The sequence below is a fragment of the Mobula hypostoma genome, chromosome 7 (assembly GCF_963921235.1).
Source record: "Mobula hypostoma chromosome 7, sMobHyp1.1, whole genome shotgun sequence".
In the NCBI taxonomy this organism is placed as follows: Eukaryota; Metazoa; Chordata; class Chondrichthyes; order Myliobatiformes; family Myliobatidae; genus Mobula; species Mobula hypostoma.
The window spans coordinates 58,254,126-58,271,049 of NC_086103.1; the positions used below are offsets into that span (position 1 = coordinate 58,254,126).

The 16,924-nt window shown below is 38.9% G+C and overlaps 1 protein-coding gene across 2 annotated transcripts in view; it reads left to right on the top strand.

Moving 5' to 3' along the window:
• fbxo38 (F-box protein 38) overlaps positions 1-16,924 on the top strand; it is an 83,149-nt gene that overhangs the window by 8,087 nt on the left and 58,138 nt on the right. For both annotated transcript variants that reach the window (XM_063053476.1, XM_063053477.1), the window contains exons 2-4: positions 9,564-9,733; positions 14,329-14,462; positions 14,820-14,983. In XM_063053476.1, the coding sequence (XP_062909546.1) occupies positions 9,606-9,733; positions 14,329-14,462; positions 14,820-14,983 (426 nt within the window). In that variant the 5' untranslated portion in view covers positions 9,564-9,605. The remainder of the gene's footprint in view (positions 1-9,563; positions 9,734-14,328; positions 14,463-14,819; positions 14,984-16,924) is intronic.

Below are 16,924 nucleotides of genomic sequence, written 5' to 3' on the forward strand. Positions count from 1 at the left end.
TACAGAGAAAGGTTGAACAAGTTGGGTCTTTATTCTTTGCAGTGTAGAAGGTTGAGGGGGGACTTGATAGAGGTATTTAAAATTATGAGGGGGATAGATAGAGTTAATGTGGATAGGCTTTTTTCCATTGAGAGTGGGGGAGATTCAAAGAAGAGGACATGAGTTGAGAGTTAAAGGGCAAAAGTTTAGGGGTAACATGAGGGGGAACTACTTTACTCAGAGAGTGGTAGCTGTGTAGAACGAGCTTCCAGCAGAAGTGGTTGAGGCAGGTTTGATGTTGTCATTTAAAGTTAAACTGGAAAGCTATATGGACAGGAAAAGAATGGAGGGTTATGGGCTGAGTGCAGGTCAGTGGGACTAGGTGAGAGTAAGAGTTCGGCACAGACTAGAAGGGCCGAGGCAGCCTGTTTCCGTGCTGTAGTTATGTGGTTATATGGTTAACTTTGCGGCAGCAGTACAATGTAGTACATGATAATATAACTGAATTAAAGTAATGCATATTAAATAGTTAAATAAGTAGTGCAAAAACAGAAATAAAAAGTAGTGAGGTAGTGTTCATGGGTTCAATGTCCACTCAGAAATCAGATGGCAGAGGGAAAGAAGCAGTTCCTGAATCATTGAGTGTGTGCCTTCAGGCTTCTGTACCTTTTTCCTAATGGTAACAATGAGAAGATGGCATTTCCTGCGTGGTGGGGGTCCTTAATGATAAATGCCGCTTTTTTGAGGAACTGCTCCTTGAAGGTGTCTTGAATGTCTAGAAATTTTCAGGTGTTTTACATGATATACCAAACCTCCTTAAACTCCTAATGAAATATAGCTGCTGTAACCAGAAACCTGAAATTGCTCACTCTCTCCACTTCTGATCCCTCTGTGAGGACTAGTGTGTTTTCTCTCGTCTTATCCTTTCTGAAGACCACAGTCACCTCTTTGGTCTTACTGATGTTGAGTGCAAGGTTTTTGCTATAACATCACTCAACTAGCTGGTATATCTCGCTCCTGTTCGCTTTCTCGTCACCATCTGAAATTCTGCCAACAATTGTATTGTCCCCAAATTTATAGATGGCATTTGAGCTGTGTCTAGCCACACAGTCATGGGTGTAGAGAGAGTAGAGCAGTGGGCTAAGCAGACATACCTGAGATGTGCCAGTGTTGATTGTCAGTGAGGTGGATATGTTATTTCCAATCCATATTGATTGTTGTTTCCTGGTTAGGAAGTTGAAGATCCATTTGCGGAGAGAGGTACAGAGGCCCAGGACTGTAGTAATGATGGTGTTAAACAAGAGCTATAGTCAGTAAGCAGCATCCTGACAGGTATTGTATTGTCCAGATGATCTAGGACCATATGAAAAGCCAATTACATCACTTCCATAGTAGACCTATTGTGGTGATAGGCTTTTTACAGTGGGTCCAGGTACTTGCTGAGGCAGGAGTTGATTCTAGCCATGACCGACTTCTCAAAGCAGTTCTTCACTGTAGATGTGAGTGTTACTGGACGATAGTCATTAAGGCAGTTTGCGCTGCTCTTCTTGGCGCTGGTATAATTGTTGCCCTTTTGATGCAGGTGGGAACTTCTAACCGTAGCAGTGAGAGATTGAAAATGTCTTTGAACACCCCTGTCTGTTGGTTGGTACAAGATTTCAGAGCTTTACCAGATATTCCGTTGGGGTCTACTGCCTTGTGAGGGTTCACCCTCCTGAAAGATCGTCTGATGTTAGCCTCTGAGACAGAGATCATCTCGTCACCGGGTGCTACAGGAATCTTCATAGTCGTAGTTTTATTCTCTCTTTCAAAACGAGCATAAAAGGTGTTGAGCTTGTCTGAGAGTGAAGCATCACTGCCATTCATGATGTTGGGTTTCACTTTGTAGGACGTAATGGCATGCAAACCCTGCCAGAGTTGATGTGTATCCAGTGTTGCCTCTAACCTCGCTTGGAGTTATTCCTTAGCTCTTGAAGTACCCTTTCGCAAGTTATTTCCTGATTTTCTTGTACAGACCTAGGTCACCAAATTTAAATTCCACAGATCTAGCCCTCAGCAGACTATGAACCTCCTTGTGGCCAAGAAGTTCTATTCAAAAGGTTCAAAGGAACATCTAAACAAGTCTGATGCATTTTAGAAACAAGTTCTGTGGCCTGATGAGGTTAAAGTAGAGCTTTTTGGCTGCAAGGAGTAAAGGTATGTTTGGAGAAAAAAGGGTGCAGAATTTCATGAAAAGAACACCTCTCCAACTGTTAAGCACAGGGGTGGATCGATCATGCTTTGGGCTTGTGTTCCAGCCAGCGGCACGGGGAACATTTACTGGTAGAGGGAAGAATGAGTTCGATTAAATACCGGCAAATTCTGGAAACAAACATCACACAGTCTGTAAAAAAGCCGAAGATGAAAAGAGGATAGCTTCTACAACAGGATAATGAACCTAAACACACCTCGATGCACAATGGACTACCTCAAGAGGCACAAGCTGAAGGTTTTGCCATGGCCCTCACAGTCCCCTGACCTAAACATCATCGAGAATCTGTGGATGGATCTCAGAAGGACAGTGCATGCAAGACGACCCAAGAATCTCACAGAACTAGAAGTCTTTTGCAAGGAAGAATGGGTGAAAATCCCCCAAACGAAAATTGAAAGACTCTTAGCTGGCTACAAAAAGTGTTTACAAGCTGTGATACTTGCTAAAGTGGGTGTTACTAAGTACTGCCATGCATGGTGCCCAAACTTTTGCTTCAAGCCCTTTTCCTTTTTTGTTATTTTGAAACTGTAAAAGATGGAAGTCAAAAAAGTTTTCTTGCTTAAAATATTAAAGAAATGTGTCATCTTTAACATTATGCCTTTTGGAAATCAGTTAGTCTTTTACTTGCTTAGATATTCACAGTAACAGAAATTTTGACAGGGGTACCCAAACCTTTGCATGCCACTGTATCTGTAACCCTGAACTCTTTATGAATTTCTAACTTTTGTAAAATGTAATGTGACAAAATGGAACCTATGAAATCCCAGAGTGGTTTGCTAGTTTGGATGGAGGCTTATAAGAAGCTGTGTGTGTTTTATGACAGGAGATCTGAGTTTGATGGCTGGGGTGGGGTGTGGTTTGACAACAGAAGTAAATAGGACACAAACTTCTAAACAAGACCAGATAAAGATGCAAATAACGGTGGAATGTTATAGAATAGAATTAATTATTCTTCTCTGTAAAAAGTATAAAAGTCGTTTGGTTTGAGCTATAAGAATGAAGCGATTTCCAGATGTTAACTTGTATGGGGTTAGATCTTCCCTAGCAAGTAAAATAATAAATGTGCTATTATTTGATCCATTCTGAATTTGCTGTAGTTTGTTACTGTATATTAGAAGACCTTTTTGAAAGGTACACAACTGCACCCTAGATAGTTTATATAAACTCTCGGCCTCCTGTCCCATGTTCCTCTCACATCCCTTTTGCCAATCAACTTTCCAGCTCTTAGCTCCATCCCTCCCCCTCCAGTCTTCTATCATTTCGGATCTCCCCCTCCCCCTCCCACTTTCAAGTCTCGTACTATCTCTTCTTTCAGTTAGTCCTGACGAAGGGTCTCGGCATGAAACGTCGTCTGTACCTCTTCCTATAGATGCTGCCTGGCCTGCTGCGTTCACCAGCAATTTTTATGTGTGTTGCTAGTTTATATAATGTTTCCTTTAAGTGCTTATTTTTTTGTCTTCTGCATTAGTGTGTCAGTAGAAGAGAGTATATTTTAGATTTTCAAACATTCCTTTTCCAAAAAATTAAATGTTACAAAGAAATTGTATTTTGATAAACAAAGTAACATATTAAGTAATATACTACTTTTCAGATAAAAACTTGATTATTTTGTAGAAACATAGCCCAGTGTATGATTAAACAAAGATAACAAACAGGTGCTTATGATCAGTGACTGAAACAGAAACGGGTGTAGAAGGAATCAAACTAGGTGAAGGACAAGCAAACTGATAGGTGACAGTGTGGCAGTTGTGACAGTTTAACGTTCAAATCATTAGTTATTATACCATGGCAAAGGTGATCATAGCAACAAGACACAAGGTGGTTATCTTGCATCAGCAAGATCTCTCCCAAGCTGAAATTTCATAGCAGACAGGAGTTTCAAGATGTGCTGTCCAAGTTCTTAAGAAGCACAAAGAAACAGGCAAGGTTGAAGACCAGAAATGTGGTGGTCAGCCATGGAAACTGAGTGCATCAGATGAGAGATGCATCAAACTGACATCGCTTCTAAATTTGAAGAAGTGCAGCACTGTTATCAGCTCTGAACTCTCAGAAATCACTGGAATCCAAGTACATATCTCTACAGTCCTGTGAGAAATGGTCTTTATTGGAAGAGATGCTGCCAAAAAGCCAGTCCTCCAAAGTGGAAACAAAGCCAAGAGACTCACCTGTGCCCAAAAACACAAAGATTGTGTTGTTGAACAATGGCAGCAAGTGCTCCGGACTCACGAGTGTAAATTTGAAGTTTTTGTTTCAAACAGGAGGTAGTTTGTCTGTAGAAGAGCTGGAGAGGACTACGTGGATGAGTGTCTGTAACCAATAATGAAGCATGGCGGAGGTTGGCTACAGGTTTGGGGCTGCATTTTTGCAAATGGAGTCGGTGATCTGGTCAGAATTAATGGAGTGCTCAGTGCTGAGAAGTATAAGCAGATTTTTATCCATCACATAGTACCGTCAGGTCTGATTGGTCCCAACTTCATTCTGCAAAGGGATAATGACCCCAACCACAGGACCAAAGTTATAAAGATCTATCTTCAGCGAAAAGAAGAACAAAGAGTTCTGCACAGATGGCATGGCCCCCGATCACTACATTGAAGCTCGCTGGAATCATCTGGAGAAACAGAGCAAACAAGACAGCCAAAATCTGAAGACAAACAGTGGCAAGTTCTCCAAGATGCTTGAAACAACCCACCAGTCAATTTTCTTATAAAACTGCATGACAGTGTGCCAAAGAGAATTGAATCAGTTTTAAAGGTGAAGGGTGGTCACACCAAATATTGATCTGATTTTTTTTTTTACTGTTTACTGCTTTTTTTGATAATTTAGAAGCTTTTCATTTCATTATCTTTGAAAGCGTCTTCGCTTTACAGAATTTTTCTTGCATGTGTGTCTAAGACTTTTGAGCAATAATATGTGTCAGTTATTTGGATGAAGACGTTGATGGCTTTGTGGCCAGCTTTGCGGATGATACCAAGATAGGTGGAGGGGCAGGTAGTGTTGAGGAAGCAGGGTGTCTGCAGAAGGATTTAGATTGGGAGAATGGGCAAAGAAGTTGCAGATGGGATATTGTGTTGGGAAGTGCATGGTTATATACCTTGGTGGAAGGAATAGAGGTGTGGACTATTTTTTGAATGGGAAGAAAATTCAAAAATCAGAGGTGCAAAGGGACTTGGGAGTCCTTGTGCAGGATTCTCTAAAGGGTAATTTGCAGGTTGACTCAGTGGTAAGGACGGCAAATGCATATAGATAGATAAGTTATTGATCCCAAAGGAAATAGGTATCACAGTAGCATTACAGGTGCATAGATATACAAATATTAGAAAAGAAGCAAGAAAGAAAAAATGTTACCTCAAGCAGTCTAACAGTGGAGGGTTATCTCCTCCCCAACTATAGGTTAACTCACTATAGAACCTAATGGCCAAGGGTAAGATTGATCTCATGTAGCGCTCTTTGGAGCAGCGCAGTCGTCTTTGTCTATTACTAAAAAGTGCTCCTCTGTTCAGCCAAGGTGGTGAGAAACATTGTCCAGAAAAAAGGTGCTACATTGGAGAGGATCCAGAGGTGCTCTGTGTGAATGATCCCAGGAATGAAAGGGTTAACATATGAGGAATATTTGATGACTCTGGGCCTGTACTCACTGGAGTTTAGAAGAATGAAAGTGGATCTCACTAAACAGAGATGAGGAAAAATTTCTTTAGCCAGAGGATGTGGGAATTCATTGCCACAGACAATTATATAGGCCAAGTCATTGGGTATGTTTAAGGCAGAGGTAGGTGGTTTCATGATTAATCAGGGTGTCAAGGGTTACAGGAAGAAGGGAGGAGAATGGGGTTGAGAAGGTTAATAAATCAACCATAATGGAATGGCAGAGCAAACTTGAAATGCTGAATGGCCTAATTCTTCTCGTATGTCTTAAGGTCTATGATCTGTAGGATCTGATTTTCATTAGAATTATTTTCTAAGACTCAAATTAGCAGATTAAAAGACTAACTGGTTAATAGGTACAAAGATCTGGTACAATTCTCATTAGGGAATTAGAGAGGAGAGCCATGAGGAGTTGGAGTTTGGGGAGGGGATGAGTGGTGAATAATGATGCAGATACTTGTAGATTTTTGGTCTGTCAGATGTGCAGAGGAGAAGGGACACAGGATACAGGTATCCTGCTTTCCGTACGTTCTCTTTACGACATTTCGCTTTTATGAAAGACCTACATTAGTACCTGTTTTCGTTAACCGAAAGAGGATTTTCGCTTTTACGATAAAAGATGCTCGCTTTAAACTTGTGTTTACCCCAAGAAAGACTACCATGACCATGAAGCCTTGCGTGGGCAAGTGTGTGCGCATGCGTGATGTGTGAATGCGTGTACGTGCGAATGCGTGAATTACATATGCGTGCACGTGTCCATTTTTTTTCAACAAATCGATTTTGGTTCAATCTTCCCGATTCTGTTAAGTGAAACTACAGTGTACATACATTATTTCTACTTTATATAGGCTGTGTATTTATCATATCATTCCTGCTTTTACAATATGTTAGTTTATGGTTCAGGTTTTATGTGCTATTTGGTATGATTTGGCAGGTTATTTTTTGGGTCTGGGAACGCTCAAAAAATTTTCTCATATAAATTAATGGTAATTGCTTCTTCGTTTTACGCCATTTCGGCTGACGAACGGTTTCATAGGTATGCTGTATCTTCAGATAGTGGGGGAAACCTGTATAGAGAAAATATCCTCAGGGAAGTCACTGGAAGATTTCAGCTCATAAAGAACATTGTGAAGGCATTGAATGATAATGGATTTTGCAATTATTGTGGATGTAAACTAGATAGGTTGGGCTGTGGGATAGCTTTTCAGATTCACCAGTTATGTTGGACAGGTACTGATCTGTTTGAACAAGCAGTCAGAAACTCCCTTTAGCTGCTGGAAATTCCAAGATTTACCAAATTTACTGACAAATGTTGCAGTTAGAACAGGAATAAAATCGTCAGGCATGCAGTGTGATTAAAATATTTCAATCAGGGGATCTGTTCTTGTGACTATTCTCATTCAGCTATGATAAAATCAGACATAGCTATACGATGGTCATTGGGTTTGTTTCTAAGTTAGTAATCTTCCCATATAATTAATTTAATTCCTCCCTATTCCGAATTGCTGCTGCTCCTATTTTTAAAAGTACTCATTTTCACTCCCACAACTCTTGCCTGGTCAACTGAATATGCTCGGTAGTGTTTTTTTTAATTTTGGATTTCCAACTTTTGCAATGTTCTTCCTTTTCTGTGTTTTACTTTCCATCTTTAATGAGAAAAAAATCATAGTGCTTCATTGTGTCACTGGATGATAACATCGATTAGTTGTGATATGTAATCTGAATCACCCCAACCACAATCTGTTCCAGCTGCTACCATCCAGGAAACAGTACCGCAGCATAAAAGCCAGGACCAACAGGCTCTGCGACAGATTCTTCCACCAGGCCATCAGACTGATTAACTCATGCTGATTTGAGTGTATTTCTACGTTACATTGACTGTTCTATTTATTATAAATTACTCGGATGCATATTGCACATTTGGATGGAGGCGTAACTTAAAGATTTTTACTCAAGTATGTGAAGGATGTAAGAAATAAAATCAATTTAATTCACTACTATTTTTAAGCTAAATGGAAGAAAACTTTACATACAAGATCCAGAAGAGATAAGTAAAATGAATAGCCAGGTTTTTCTTTCTTTCAAGTTTAGTGGGGAACATTATCCAGACCACTGCCCCTTCAATCTACAAGAGGTTTATATCTCCTCAGGGCCACACTTAATTTTCAATTTGGCTTGTTGGCTTATGTGACATTGAAAAGAATGTTACAACCTGATCTGACTTGATATTTCAGTTCATTATTTTGTTGCTTTTATGTTTTTAAAATAATATTATTCTACTTTTTGTCACTGAAAAAAATCTGCCTATGTAAGATCCAGGTTTAAATGTTGACTTAACTGAGTACAACATTTACTGTGACCTCTTATGCTTTTTTGCAAAAAAATGTAAGACCTCTCAGTAAAGTTATTTAAAAAAATTTAAAAATAGAACCAATCTGGAAATACACAACAGATCTACTGCACCTGTTAAGAGAGAAAGTAGAAGAGAGAGACTATTTCATGTTGGTGACCTTCTGTAATGTGCTGAGTCTTTCCAGAAGTTTCCACTTTGGTTTCAGATTAGATATTAGGTATTAGGTATTTCTTTGTTCTACTGTGATTACTCACAAGAAAATTAATCTCAAGGTAGTATATAGTGACATATTCATGCCTTGATACTAAATTTATTTTGAACTTTGATTTCCAGAATCTGCAGCATTTTGCCTTAGTACTAAGTTACATGGATCTAAATAATAATTCTGAATCCTTTATGCAGGTAACTGAATGGGCAGATTGCACGAGTAAGAAATATATAAAGACATGAAGCATTATAAAGGAAGTGAAGGAGATGCTGTCCCACATTAGGTCTAGTGGTAAAAGTCAATTCAAGGGTGCTTTCTGGAACAACTTCTTCACAGGATGAAGGATACCCTTAAACCTGTATTTTGATGTTGTAATCTGCTCACAAATCTCGATGCAAAAATGACCTTGTGTTTCAGACTAGGTTTATATGTAATACAAGTTTTGCGACAGTGAGTTATTTGGTGTGCAGTGCATCACTGTTGCACTTAAGAAAATGAGAGCAAGGCCCCCATGCATATTTAGGGGAACAGAGAGTACCTTGAGGAATCTAGTGAAGAGCAGAAAATTCTCATGGAGCACTAGAGAACAATCATTCCTTGCGCATTATAATCATGTAATCATCTTAATCAATTTAGAGTGTATTAGTTGGCAGATGATGAACATATACTTATATACTTACCATCTCGCTGCCACAGTTCACTTCTGTACTGTACCTTATTAACACGTGAAATAAACCACATGATCATGGAATTAATTTTTTTCCTAATTGTTTATATAAGCTATTCAAACAATAAGCTGCCTGCTTATTTTTGTATTCCAATATTTTCTACCAGGGATGGAATGGCAAATGATCTGTCATTACCACTTACATAAGATTATCACTTGGTGCTAAATTGTGTTTTATTTTTGCCGACAGTTCTTGTTAATTAGAAACTAATTTTATCAGTGTAGATGAGATCAGAAGTACCTTGTCAATGCCAAGCCATCTTCATTAATTAAGGTTATTTTTCTCAATTGATACTGCCCAACCTGAGTTTTTCCAACATTTTGTGTGTGTTGTTCATTAATTAATCATATGATCCTAACTTACTGATTATTTTCTGAAAATGTTATATGTTTGGATTTTTAGTGACTCTATAAAGGAGCATACTTGAAGGGATACTTGCTGAAGATGGGACCACGACGAAAAATTATCAAAACATGTCCAAATTTGAATAAAATAGGTGAAGTTGCAAAAGAAGATGAGCCAAGGGATTATATGAATCATTTCTCGCATGAAGTGCTATGTCATATATTCAGGTGTGTGCATGCAAGAGCTTTTACTACTTTTGTGTGGCAAGAGAGAACTATTTTACTTCTGTTTGTCATTACCTTTTTAGGAACAGTAATCTCCAAGTGCCCAATTGAGGATACTTATCAACTTCTTCAAGCATGCGATCTAGAAGTGAATCATGATAATCTCATTCTTCCATATCAGCTCACTCAGTGCTGATCTGCAATCACTGTTCTCTACGTGTGTATAGCGTGTCCATTTATTTGGTAATGATGGCCTGCCATCTGTAAGTTTATTGTGGGAGATGATGACATTTTTCTTAAGTTAAGCCTTTTAGTCTTGTTATATTTTCTACCACTTATCCTGCTTAAACTGACGCAGTGGTGATATTACTCTTATCACCAAATCACATCTTAGTCCAATTGTCAATACCTCCCCATTCCTCCTACCTCCAGCCCAAACAAATGTTCCCTGGCACTTACATCTTTTTTGAGCATCTCATGTTCTTCCTTTGATTCATTTGAAATCCTGTTTCTCAAGTTTCTCACTGCATAGTTTCCCCAAAATTCTACCCTGCAATTTCTTATTTTCACCTGAACCTCCACCTGAATACATCCAGCTTGCTCTCCTCTCTAATTTCACTGATATCCCAAGCCTGATTAAATTTATTGGCTGTTCACTCTCAATTGAAGCCACAATTTTAAATTTGACAGCTCGTGTTTTTGTGATTAAAACCATAGATTTGGTCATCCATCTCTGAAGATAATAAATTTGCATCCATATTCCCAATCTTTCTTCCTGTCCTGTTACTTTTTGTTTTTTTTTTTCATTTTAACCAGTACTTTGGGGGTATCAAATGAAGCTATGTGGGTAGAATTTAGGAATAAGAGAGGAACAATCACTGTGCAGGTTTATACTAGAGACCTTCTGTAGTCAGTGGGAAAGAGATAAGTAAGCAAATGGCAGAAAGGTATAAGAGTAGAGTAATAGTTATAGTTAGGGATTGTAGTTTTCCCAGTATTGACTATGATTTCCTTAGTGCAAGGGGCTTAGATGGCGTAGAATTTATTAAGTCTAAGAGAGGTTTTCGAGATGATACGTAGATGGCTCCACTAGAGACAGGACAGTACTTGACTTTAGGAAATGAAACTAGGCATGTCCCGATGAAGGGTCTCAGCCCGAAATGTCATTTGTTTAATTCCCTCCATAGATGTTGCTTGTCTACCTGAGTTCCTCCAGTATTTTCTGTGTGTTGCTCAAGATTCCCAACAGCTGCAGTCTCTTGTGTCTCCATATGGTAGAAGTGTCCATTTGGGAACAAGAGCCATATGTCTGTAAGTCTTAAGGTCATCATGGAAAGGGACAAGGTCAGTTAAAGGGAAGACTGATTTCAATAGTGTAAAAGAAAATTGGCAAAAGAAATTGGGAGAAATATCCCAAGTCATTCTATATATTTATCAATAGCAAGAGCAGTGTGCAGAAAAAGGGTGGATCCATTTAGGATCAAAGGGGTAATCTGTGCAGGCAAGGTCATAAATAAATACTTTTCATCCTTGGTATTCATAAAGGAAAGGAATGTGGAAGATAGTGAGTTTGGGAGTGGTAGGGTACATTCATGGTCTGAAGCATGTCACTATTAAAGGTAAGGTGTTAAATGTTATGGAATACGTAGAATCTATCCCAGAATGCTGTGGGAAGCAAGGGAAGAGATAGCTGGGGTCTGACTAAAAATTTTGCATCTTTGTTAGCCACAAGTGAGGTAAACTTGAAGGTATCTAATGTTGTTCCATTAGTTAAGGAGGGCAGCAAGGAAGAATAGGGTGCATGTGCATTTGGAAAGATAGATCAATGACTTGGATGTGACTGTAGGAGAAATGATTAATAATTTTGTAGATGACTTCAAAGTTCAACGTTTTGTAGATAATGATGGAAGTTGTCCAAAGCTACAGCATAATATAAATCAGATGGAAAGTTGAGGGAGTGTTGGTAGATCATATTTAATTGTGTCAAGTGCAAGGTGATGCATTTTAGGAAGCCAAATTGAGGTAGGACATAACAGTAAATGGTGGGGTGTAAAGGAATGTTGATGAATAGGGAACCTTGAAGATCTAGATCATAATTCCTTAAAACAGGTAGGTAGAAGGTGCTTAAAGTATGTCACTTATTTGCCTTCGTCGGTCAGCATAAACACGATTAAAGGCAACCTTACAAAACAGTTTAGTGCATGTTTTGAGTGTTCTGTACAATTATGTTTGCCGTTCTGTGGGAACAAACTCATTGCCCTGGAGAGACTACAGAGGAAATTCTTCAAGGCATGGAGTGGATTGGAGAACTTAGTTATGAAGAGCGATTGGACAGGCTGCACCTTTTTCCCCCCAAGAGTGAAGGAGGCCGAGAGATGACCTGATAGAGGTATATACAGTGGCATGCAAAAGTTTGGGCACCCCTGTCAAAATTTCTGTTACTGTGAATAGCTAAGCGAGTAAAAGATGAACTGATATCCAAAAGGCATAAAGTTAAAGATGACACATTTCTTTAATATCTTAAGCAAGAAAACTTTTTTATTTCTATCTTTTACAGTTTCAAAATAACAAAAAAGGAAAAGGGCCCAAAGCAAAAGTTTGGGCACCCTGCATGGCAGTACTTAGTAACACCCCTTATGGCAAGTATCACAGTTTGTAAATGCTTTTTGTAGCCAGCTGGAAGTCTTTCAATTCTTGTTTGGGGGATTTTTGCCCGTTCTTCCTTGCAAAAGGCTTCTAGTTCTGTGAGATCCTTGGGGCATCTTGCATGCACTGCTTTTTTGACGTCTATCCACAGATTCTCGATGATGGTTGGGTCAGTGGACTGTGAGGGCCATGGCAAAACCTTCAGCTTTTGCCTCTTGAGGTAGTCCATTGTGGATTTTGAGGTATGTTTAGGTTCATTATCCTGTTGTAGAAGCCATCCTCTTATCACCTTCGGCTTTTTTTACAGACGGTGTGATGTTTGCTTCCAGAATTTGCTGGTATTTAATCAAATTCATTCTTCCCTCTATCAGTTAATGTTCCCCATGCCAGTGACTGCAACACAAGCCCAAAACCTGATCGATCCACCCCCGTGCTTAACAGTTGGAGAGAGGTTCTTTTCATGAAATTCTGCATTCTTTTTTCTCCAAACATACCTTTGCTCATTGCGGCCAAAAAGTTCAAAGGAACATCTAAACAAACCTGATGCATTTTGGAAACAAGTCCTGTGGACTGATGAAGTTAAAATAGAACTTTTTGGCTGCAATGAGCAAATGTATGTTTGGAGAAAAAAGGGTACAGAATTTCATGAAAAGAACCTCTCTCCAACTGTTAAGCACGGGGGTGAATCGATCAAGCTTTGGGCTTGTGTTGCAGCCAGTGGCACGGCGAACATTTACTAGTAGAGGGAAGAATGAATTTGATTAAATACCAGCAAACTCTGGAAACAAACATCACACCGTCTGTAAAAAAGCCGAAGGTGAAAAGAGATGGCTTCTACAACAGGATAATGAACCTAAACACACCTCAAAATCCACAATGGGCTACCTCAAGAGGCAAAAGCTGAAGGTTTTGCCATGGCCCTCACAGTCCCCTGACCTTAACATCATCGAGAATCTGTGGCTAGACCTCAAAAGAGCAGTGCATGCAAGACGCACCAAGGATCTCACAGAACTAGAAGCCTTTTACAAGGAAGAATGGGTGAAAATCCCCCAAACAAGAATTGAAAGACTTTCAGCTGGCTACAAAAAGCATTTACAAGCTGTGATACTTGCCAAAGGGGGTGTTACTGCTATGTAGGGTGCCCAAACTTTTGCTTTGGGCCCTTTTCCTTTTTTGTTATTTTGAAACTGTAAAAGATGCAAATAAAAAAGTTTTCTTGCTTAAAATATTAAAGAAATGTGTCATCTTTAATATGCCTTTTGGAAATCATCTTTTACTCGCTTAGCTATTCACAGTAACAGAAATTTTGACAGAGGTGCCCAAACTTTTGCATGCCACTGTATATTGCAAGATTAAATGCCTGCTTCTTTCCTCTTTCGCAAATCAGACTTTTCAACCTTCATTGCCTCTTCCCTTCCAATCTTGTCTGTAATACAGGTAAGAAGCTCGTTGACATCTCTACACTGAAGTTGAATAATTTTGCTATGTCTTCTTTATCTCCTATCTTGATTCACAAAATCAGACTTCCTCCAGTTGTTTTCTATCCCACTCCTGAACTTGCACATTTCCCAAATTTTTCATTCTTGCTGAAGGTTTGTTAGTCAGGTCTGCCTCATGCCCTTTTGACCTGCTAAAACTGCTAGCAATGTAGTTTTATGTGTGTTTTTAAATAAGTCAATGTGTTAACTGATCTACTTAGGTTCTCTTATTGAAAATTTGTTGCTAGTGCTCTATTTACCAAATAATAAGAGAAGGGTGAGAAGGCTAATTTTGCTTCCATAACAGTGTGATTATTTGACCTGTGTTATGTTCATTTCCAGTAACATTCCATATTTTATTCTCCATTATTTCAATCAGCATTCTCTCTGACCTTGAACTATTAACATACCAGGCATAACCATATCAACTTTCTAAGAAAAACTGTTATTGACCACGTCCCAATCTTTTTGCAGGTATCTTCCGCTACAAGATATCATGTGTATGGAATGCTTGTCTCGGAAGTTGAAGGAGGCTGTTACGGTATACATGCGAGTAGTGAAGGTTGTTGATCTTTGTGCTGGGTGTTGGTGGGAGTACATGCCATCAGGTACGTCAAATGTAACAGTAAAGTACTGATTTATGCATTGCTCTGGTGTTCGTATTTGATTTAATTATACCATAGTGTGTTACATTGTATTGTTGCTCCCAATAGTTTACTAACACTAAGAAGTTATGGAAACTGATCCATCTTGTACACTTGAAATGACCTTATTATACTAATGTTATATAATTAGTATAATTTTATATGTCAGATATCTATTAATTTGATGTATTGAAGATGCATATTGTTCTCAAAATGTTTAAAATGTTTAACTAAAATGTTATTACATTTGTTATATTTAATGTTTCTAGTTTTTAATCTGTGGAAGAGTAATATGAACTAATTCTGTGTATTCAAAACCAGGATTCGTCGATGCCAGTTTTTTAACATTGTTAAAGAAAATGCCTGATTTAGAACAGCTGTATGGGTTGCATCCTCGACATTTAGAACGGCGGCGAGTAAGGGGACATGATGCATTCAGCATTCCTGGTGTACTTGAAGCTCTACAGGCCTGTCCTAATCTGTTAGTAAGTAAAGTTAATCTCCAGGAAGTGGTATAGGTTTAAAAGTTAACCGTAAAGAAAGGGAGAAGTGAGAATGCTGGCTATCGATTGCACAAGGTTCAGTTCCATATAAAATTCCTCTGTGCAATATCCTGTGCCCAGATACAGCAAAACCTAGAGAGTATTTGGGCTTAGCTCATGTATCACCTGTATCAGAAGCTGTACAAAATTGCTAGATGATTGCTGTTTTTAACAAGATGTACATTAACCATCTCTCCTGCATATTCAAAAGCGTGTTTATTGCTGAACAATCTTAATATCAATATCCTGGTATGGGGATGTGATGACAAGAATGACAAGAAATTTAATTGGATATAAACAGAAGAGCAGGTCAGAGAAAATTTTCTTTGGCAAATGACTCTCAACATGCTGATGGGTCAAAAGCTTAGAATGGTTTACCTAACAGTATTTTGGAATATCTTTTTCACAAGAATCTAGAGTTCTTTTTACACCTGAAGATGAATGAAATAGATATTAAATAGTGATTATCTTCTATGTGTTTTTGTCTTAATCATTTTCCAAGAATCTGCTTTCAGCATTATGGTGATTTGTCATCTGATCAGTGTAGCAGACCAAAATAAATAGGAATTTACAGCAAGACAGATGAAAACCTAAAAAAAACTTGTTTCACTGTCACTTGTCTGAGTCTGTTGTTCAGTAAATCTTTTCACGAAATTTCAAATTCACATGCTGTTATTTTGCAATTTGAGAAAATAGAGTAAATTGGTGTATTATTGTAACAAGTACTGAGATACAGTGGGAAAGTTTTATTTTGCATACCATAGAACCATAGAACACTACAGCACAGAAACAGGCCTTTTGGCCCTTCTTGGCTATGCCAAACCATTTTTCTGCCTAGTCCCACTGACCTGCACCCGGACCATATCCCTCCATACACCTCTCATCCATGTACCTGTCCAAGTTTTTCTTAAATGTTAAAAGTGAGCCCGCGTTTACCACTTCATCTGGCAGCTCATTCCACACTCCCACCACTCTGTGTGAAGAAGCGGCCCCTAATGTTCCCTTTAAACTTTTCCCCCTTCACCCTTAACACATGTCCTCTGGTTTTTTTTTCTCTCTTAGCCTCAGTGGAAAAAGCCTGCTTGTAATCACTCTATCTATGCCCATCAGAATTTTATATACTTCTGTCAAATCTCCCCTCATTCTTCTACGCTCCAGGGAATAAAGTCCTAACCTATTCAACCTTTCTCTGTAACTCAGTTTCTCAAGTCCCAGCAACATCCTTGCAAACCTTCTTTGCACTCTTTCAACCTTATTAATATCCTTCCTGTAAGTTGGTGACCAAAACGACACAGAATACTCCAGATTCGGCCTCACCAATGCCTCATACAGCCTCACCATAACATTCCAACTCTTATACTCAATACTTTGATTAATAAAGGCCAATGTACCAAAAGCTCTCTTTATAACCCTACCTACCTGTGACGCCACTTTTAGGGAATTTTGTATCTGTATTCCCGGATCCCTCTGTTTTACTGCACTCCTCAGTGCCCTACCATTTACCTTATATGTTCTACCTTGGTTTGTCCTTCCAAAGTGCAATATCTCACACTTATCTGTATTAAACTCCATCTGCCATTTTTCAGCCCATTTTTTTCAGCAGGTCCAAATCTCTCTGCAAGCTTTGAAAACTTTCCTCACTGTCCACTACACCTTCAATCTTTGTATCATTAGCAAACTTGCTGATCTAATTTACCACATTATCATCCAGATCATTGATATAGATGACAAATAACAATGGACCCAGCACTGATCCCTGTGGCACACCACTAGTCACAGGCCTCCACTCAGAGAAGCAATCCTCCACTACCACTCTCTGGCTTCTTCCATTGAGCCAATGTCTAATCCAATTTACTACCTCTCCATGTATACCTAGTGATTAAA